The sequence below is a fragment of the Poromitra crassiceps genome (genome assembly GCF_964638095.1).
Source record: "Poromitra crassiceps genome assembly, chromosome: 13".
Taxonomy (NCBI): Eukaryota; Metazoa; Chordata; class Actinopteri; order Beryciformes; family Melamphaidae; genus Poromitra; species Poromitra crassiceps.
The window spans coordinates 41,037,487-41,045,167 of NC_139644.1; the positions used below are offsets into that span (position 1 = coordinate 41,037,487).

At 46.3% G+C, this 7,681-nt stretch overlaps 1 protein-coding gene across 1 annotated transcript in view; it reads left to right on the forward strand.

Annotated features, from left to right (window-relative positions):
• The window catches only part of LOC310788563 (trinucleotide repeat-containing gene 6A protein-like), a gene marked incomplete at its 5' end in the record, with an annotated part of 42,510 nt that extends 35,087 nt beyond the window's left edge, over positions 1-7,423 (forward strand). Inside the window, 2 exons of the mRNA XM_083650096.1 lie at positions 2,428-2,567; positions 5,650-7,423. Coding sequence (XP_083506222.1) covers positions 2,428-2,567; positions 5,650-5,998 — 489 coding nt within the window. The 3' untranslated portion in view covers positions 5,999-7,423. The remainder of the gene's footprint in view (positions 1-2,427; positions 2,568-5,649) is intronic.
• Positions 7,424-7,681: the final 258 nt, after the last annotated feature.

Here is a 7,681-nt window from a genome sequence, read left to right on the forward strand (position 1 = left end):
ATTGATAACAAGAAATGTGATATGGAAACAGCTTTAGCGAATCTGTAACCAAACCCCATTCAAAAACATGCCGTTTTAACGGAGGATCCATTCCGACCATTCAGGCAATAACGAGGGGTGGCAATGTGCCAAAAATGAGCGCTTGCCTTTGTTACATAAAGCCGCCCAGTCAAAATAGTGGTTGCACCGTCGTCAATCACTGTGGGTGATTTATTTTGCAAGTGGCATTCAAGTCATATCTGACTAGTTTTCAATTTATTTCTCCCCACAAAAGTTAGGCTAGGCCTATGTCTCGATATAGGCTGTCAGTCAGTCAGCTCCTCTCACCGACATAACCAAATAAGCTCCTCTCCGCAGCTGTGTTAGCTTGGACGCTCACAGTCACACAACACTGGCTGCCTCAAATGGCTGCCTCGCACAATACTTGGCTGCATCCAACTCGAGAAAACTTTTCAGACCCTCTTCCTGGAGACAATCTTTCTCAGAAGAGACTAACGTTAGCGACAAATCTGGAGACTTATTCTGACATGGGAATGATGGGATTAACATTACCAGCATGCAGCAGTAAAAGCAGGCAATGACAATAGCTGGGTAAGTCCCGCTAGCATCGATGCTAAGTTAGCAAAGTACAGCGAGGGCGCAGCTGAAGCACATGGCTATTATTAATGTTAACGTCCATATTAATTAGCCATGTGCGCGATGACATCGTGTATTGGCGATGTCAAAGGGTGGCGATTGACGATCTGACTGAGGTCAAGATCGCGCAACTCTAGTAGGCTATCATCTCCCTTGTTGCATTTTTAAACTGGCAGATGGGGGACAAAGAAACGATTCAACTTTTAGTTGTTTACTCACCTAATTTGGCTCTCTTCCAAATAATCCAGCCACGTAACTAACGCTACGTCCATTCATGAAAAATAATTATGGGACATTAATGGTTTGTAAAGTGCCACCACCCGCCCACTCAGACATAACAGCTACATGATCTGGATCATGAGCTGCCAGTGTTAAACAACAGCCGCTTTTCCTATAATGCGGATCCTATACTAGGGGTTGAGATGGTCATGATCCGCACTCGCGGGAGTGCGCATAACCCGGCAAATTGTTTCTAAACATGCAGGCCAACCGGCTAGGAGCTGGTTATAATCCGGATTTCACTGCATGTTGAAAGGTTCCTGGTGCTATTTTTCTTATTCTATTTTATTTCTATTTGCCTTATTTCAGAATCAGAATCACTTTTATTGCCACAATATGCAAGATTACCTAGAAGGAATTAGTCTTAGTGTCATTATGCAGCGTAGCGGTCATGTCAATATTCAGATAAAGAAATAGGAAAAGCAACAAAAAGACAATCACAATGTTGCAAGTGCAGTCCAATATATACACAGAGTGGAGGAGTGTTCAATAGGCATAAAATATGAATTTACATTTACATTAATGTACAGTCCGAGTTAAATAGGCAGTGAATTTACAGTCCGAGTTAAATAGGCGTTAAATTAAATATGAGTTACAGTCTAAGCGGTGCACGATGTAGTTAGCAAGAGTAATCTAATGGCGTAAAGTTCTGATAGAAGAAGCAGCTGTAATACTTAAGTAACGAGTGAAGCCCAGCTGCAAAGTGACGTTTGGGGGGGGGGGTCATGTCAGTGGGGGGGATTCGGGTGAGTTCAGGAGGAGGTAGTGTGGTTTGTTGGTGAGGTCCTTGGTGGAAGGGGCTTACGGGCCTTGGTGGTTGGTTTTGACAGTGTGAGAGCAAAATTACTAGTGCCGTAATACGGATATAGCTACTGGCCACGGTGGTGCGGGGTCCATGTGAGGACACTGGCGTAAGGGGAGCTTATTAGTGCCATACTGGTTTTAAGCCAGGTTTCGAGAGGGAAAACCGGCCTGATTGTCGACGGGCAACAGACAATAGACCCTCAGTCTCTTGCCGAGGGGGAGTGTTTTGAAGAGCTCGTGGCCAGGGTGTGGAAGGGTCGGCGATGATCTTACGAGACCGCTTCAGTGTTCTGGCTGCATACAGGTCCTGAAGGGGATGGCAGGGCAGGTTGCATCCGATCACCTTCTCAGCATAGCGGATGATGCGCTACAGTCTGTTAATGTCCTTGAGAGTTAAGGACAGGACAAGGCGCTCGAAGGACTTCATGACCACAGGGCGACGGGTCTGTAGTATTTATAGTCTGTAGTATTTAGTATGTATTCATGTACTTGTATTTAAGTACTTGTATACGTATTTGCTGTATGCAGTATGTCCTGGAACGGAGCCCCTTAGCATAAGAATTTCACACGTGTGCACTTGTACAACGGAGTGACAATAAATATGTTGAAATCTTGATTTGGAAGGTGTATTAATGTCAATTGTTTTTCACTTAAAAAGGCATTGAAATACATTTCCACTGTGTGTGTGTGTGTGTGTGTGTGACCCAGATTGATGGCTCTACCCTGAGGACTCTCTGCATGCAGCACGGTCCTCTGATCACATTCCACCTCAACCTGCCGCATGGTAACGCCGTGGTCTGCTACAGCTCCAAGGACGAGGCCGCCAAGGCACAGAAGAGCCTGCACATGTAAGCACCTGATTTACACAGACAGGCTTTCTCTGCACATGTAAGCACCTGATTTACACACACAGGCTTTCTCTGCACATGTAAGCACCTGATTTCTCTGCACATGTAAGCACCTGATTTACACAGACAGGCTTTCTCTGCACATGTAAGCACCTGATTTACACAGACAGGCTTTCTCTGCACATGTAAGCACCTGATTTACACAGACAGGGTTAGGGTTGGGCCGACCCCCCATCGACCTCTGAGCCTTCTACATCGGATCATCGTAATTAATTATCTGTTCAAATTAAAATTGTGCCGTTTTAATAATAAAAAAGGCCAAGTCCACTTACCGTGACGCGCGGGGGACGCGCCGGCGGCATTAAACAAGCGCGCCCAGTTCAGTTCAGGGAAGCCTCCCCTCCCCCTCCTCCGCTCCACTGCTTCTCTGCTTCGGGTGCGATTGTTTAATGTCGCCGGGGCGTCCCCAGCGCGTGAGAAGTCGGCTGTGTTGTGAAAACTTTTTAAGACAAAGGAGAAACTTCACATTCTTTCCTGTTTTCAACCCAAAGTGAGTACAAGTCTTCAACTGTGAATTTAACTCTCCTGTTTCCAAAGTGAAAGTTGGAGTCGCTCCATACTAGCTACAGCAGCACAGAGCAGAGGCTATCAAAGCCCGCTGGTATCATAGAGCTCAGCTGTCCTGTGTTGTTAACGTGAACGCATTGCAGCGGCTAGCCAAATGGAATTACAGCAACGCAGCGAATTAATAAATCATTAATTATTCCCCCCACCCGCGACGATGCCATCGTCCAAAACGATGTTTCACTGTAAAACAATCACGATGGGTATTTTCATGACATCACACAACCCTAGACAGGGTTTCTCTGCAAGGACCTGATTTACACAGATAGGCTTTCTCTGCACATGTTATGCTTAGTTCACACAGAACCTACGCCTTGCCTTGCCTCAACCCACGCCTACGCCTGCAGACCTTGAGCTGGGCGTGAACCTATTACACGTTTTTGCGATCACACCGCACGCCTATTCCACGCTGAACCTGAGCCGAGTCACAAGCGCCTCTCCTCTCTCCCGACTGTATTTTTTCATGTGTGGTCCCGAATTATCATAGGTAAAATAAATCTGATATATTTAATGTTCTATTGATGCTGGATATGTATAACCAGGTCTGACTATAGTCGGACATTTTAGAGAGGTGATCTTGCAAGAATATGTGCTGGCACAACAACATTGTCCAGCTTGCTTCTTCGGTCGCTATTCTCTCTCATGAAGATGTGTTTGCAGACAGGGAGAAAGCCCCACGTGATAGCCACCCCTCAATCTCTCTCTCTCTGCTCAACACTGTTGTAACTCCATTTTATTTTGAAATTCAGTTGACTTTGCCATTTCCCATGGATATTGTCGCGTTTTTCTTTCATGGCTTGACAGAAGAAGCTTGCCTGCACGCGCCTTGTCGGCTTGAAAATAGAACTCACGCCTAAACGATAAAATCGGCAAGGCACAGGCAAGGCGTGAGTACACGCAGGGTTCACGCTCAGGCGCACGGTGTACACAGCCCCGTTGACTAAAACGGACGCCTATTTAAAAGCGTGGGTAAAGGCAAGGCATAGGCAAGGCTTGGGTCGCCGGTGTGAACCCAGCCTTAGGACCTGATTTACACAGACAGGCTTTCTCTGCACATGTAAGCACCTGATTTACACAGACAGGCTTTCTCTGCACATGTAAGGATCTGATTTACACAGACAGGCTTTCTCTGCACATGTAAGCACCTGATTTACACAGACAGGCTTTCTCTGCACATGTAAGGATCTGATTTACACAGACAGGCTTTCTCTGCACATGTAAGCACCTGATTTACACAGACAGGCTTTCTCTGCACATGTAAGGATCTGATTTACACAGACAGGCTTTCTCTGCACATGTAAGCACCTGATTTACACAGACAGGCTTTCTCTGCACATGTAAGGATCTGATTTACACAGACAGGCTTTCTCTGCACATGTAAGGATCTGATTTACACAGACAGGCTTTCTCTGCACATGTAAGGACCTTCAGCCCCTTGTAAACATGCAGTGAAATCCGGATCATTACCAGCTGCTAGCCGCATGTTTAGAAACAATGATCCGCTCTGTGCGCACCTCCCGCGAGTGCGGATCATTACCATCTGAGGCCCTAGTATAGGGTGCGCATCGTTGCCAAAGCGGCTGTAGGTAGGGTTAGGAACATGCTTGGTGAGTAAACAAGTAAAAGTTGAATCGTTTCTTTTCCCCCCAGTTTGAAAATGCAACGGAGATGATAGCCTACTGCATTAGGCTATTGGGTGATAAGTGCACACTATTATAACGTTCACGCAATTTCCGTCCGGGTAGTGTAGTGGTAGATTCCCTGCCTACCAACACGAGGGTTGCAGGTTCGTATCCACGCGTTACCTCCGGCTTGGTCGCGCGTCCATACAGGCACGGTTGGCTGTGTCTGAGGGTGGGAAGCCGGATTGGGGGTAGGTGTCCTTGTCACTGCACTAGCGCCTCCTCTGGTCGGTCGGGGCGCCTGGTCGGGGTGGAAGGGAACTGGTGGGAATAGCGTGATCCTCCCACGTGCTACGTCCTACCGGTGAAGCTCCCCACTGTCGGGTGAAAAGAAGCGGCTGGCAACTGTGCATGTGTTGGAGGGAAGCATGGTGCTAGTCTCTGCTCTCCCCAAATCGGCAGAGGGTGGAGCAGCGACCGGGGCAGCTAACAGGGCAGCATGGGGATAAATTGGCCAAGTATAATTGTGGAGAAAATGGGGGAAAATCTGAAAAATAATATTATTATTTTATATATTATAGATATTTTAGACCAATTGCAGACGCCACACGGCACACACTGGGTGCTTCAGCCTCTTTCTTTCTCTTAGGCACACACACTGGGTGCTTCAGCCTCTTTCTTTCTCTTAGGCACACACACTGGGTGCTTCAGCCTCTTTCTTTCTCTTAGGCACACACACTGGGTGCTTCAGCCTCTTTCTTTCTCTTAGGCACACACACTGGGTGCTTCAGCCTCACACACCGTCTCACCTGTTCAACCCCTCTCCATCTCTCCAGGTGTGTTTTGGGGAACACTACTATTCTGGCTGAGTTCGCCAGCGAGGAGGAAATCAACCGTTTCTTTGCACAAGGGCAGTCACTGGCCGCTCCCTCCTCGGGCTGGCAGGCCATCGGCTCCTCTCAGAGCAGAATGGATCAGTCCCACCCCTTCCCCAGCCGCGTCCCTGAACCCAACCAATGGAATGGCAGCGACCTCCACAGCTCCTCCCTCTGGGGCGGGCCCAACTATTCCACTAGCCTATGGGGGACCCCCAGTGGTACCGAGGGCGGGAGGATCAGCAGCCCTTCTCCAATCAGCTCCTTCCTCCCGGTGGATCACCTGTCAGGGGCCGGGGACTCCATGTGAACCACCTGTCAATCAAACAGGCCGAGGAGGGGTCAGTAGAGAATCATCAATAATCACCAGAAAAAAAAAAAAAAAAAAACTTGAAAAAAATGTAGTTAAAAAACGCAATGGCACTAGTTGGACTCACTTACAAGATATTCAAAAAAAACGGGGTCTCCCCTGTGGAAAACAAGTTACGTTTCTCTCTCTGCACATATGTCCACTTTGTTTTAGCCCAAAAACATATCAGTCGGAATACTTGAATCATTCAGGCCAATTCTATAATGTGAACGGATGGATATTCGCTTCCAGGTAGTGCTCTTTCAGACCGAAAAAAAAGCTTCAATCGAGCTCATTATCTTTTTTTGTTTCATTCATCATGTTTATTTGAATTCCAATTCTTTTTATTTTTAACGTTTTCTTTTTTTCTTTTTTCTTTTGTTTTTTTTGCATTTGTTTGCTGACAATGTTGGAGTATGAGCTTTTTTAACTTTGCACTGAATGTGGTTTTTCTCAGTATATATAATCTGCAATATAGAGGGAGCAGCCAGTTTTTCCAGTGTAGCTGTTTACTCATTGAGGTCCTTGCCGTATGTGTGCGCGTGCGCGCGCATGTGTGTGTGAGTACGTGTGTGTGTATGCGCTCCTCTCTGCCTTGGCACGCCTACCTTACTGCGTTGTCGTGGAGATCAAGATCAACAGATAGTTAAAAGAAGAAAAAAAGCTGACTTAGGAGGATTATCTGATGATATTAAAAGTGACATTAAAAAGTATTGCACCAATTTTGTGTTTTAAAACTAAAGAACGTTGAGCTCTGCAGTGCAAAGGACTGTAGCCGCAGCTGGGACTAGCAAGCCCCGCCCACCCTAGTATAGGGGGTGGGGCCTATCTAGCAAGCCCCTCCCACTAGCCCTCTAGTGGGCAGGGGGGAACAGCACTTTCAGAATAGGCTTTCAATGTTGTTTTGGAGGTGCCACACTGCAACCTCTTGTTTACAAGACTTAGGAGGCGGAACGTGTGTTCATTCTTCCTTCATTTTAAAGAGAAAATGGAATAAAACGGAAAAATACAAAAAAATAAAAATAAAAGTGATATCAAAAACCTTTAAAAAAAAATTAAAAAAAATAAAAATGTGACAAAAAAAGAATTTAATCTCGTATTGAGGATGAAGACGATGCTTTGTAACTCTGGGAATTCGGATCAGTGTTTTTGGCCATGGCGTTGGTTATTTGAACTATTCCTCTTTGTCTGCTAAATAACCAGCAATGGTTCTCAGGAAATCAAGCCAGTTTTTCCCCCCTTGTAGTTGAATAAAAAAAAAACTACTACTCCTTGTAGGAAAGGAAAATCCAACTTCTAGCACTGAAAACTATGTATAGGTCTGTAAGTTTTTTCTCTGCCAAATAACTGCTTTAAGCTGGAGAAGCTCGACACACTGCTTTCAATATGCTGTCTTTTGAGAGGGGGTGTGGGAGGGGCCGTGGGGGGTTGGGGCTGGAGGATGGGGCAGTAGAAATCCCAGTGCTCCCTCTCTCCTCTTCCTCCTCTCCTCCTCTTCCTCCTCTCCTCCGCTCCACTGGTGTAAGAAAAACAGTGGGGGAGTGTTTAGTGTGAGTGTGCGTGACTGACTGTCAATGGAAATATTCTGTCTTGTCGGACTTATAAACCAAGAGAAAGGCAAATCTGTATCTATGCATACTGTAG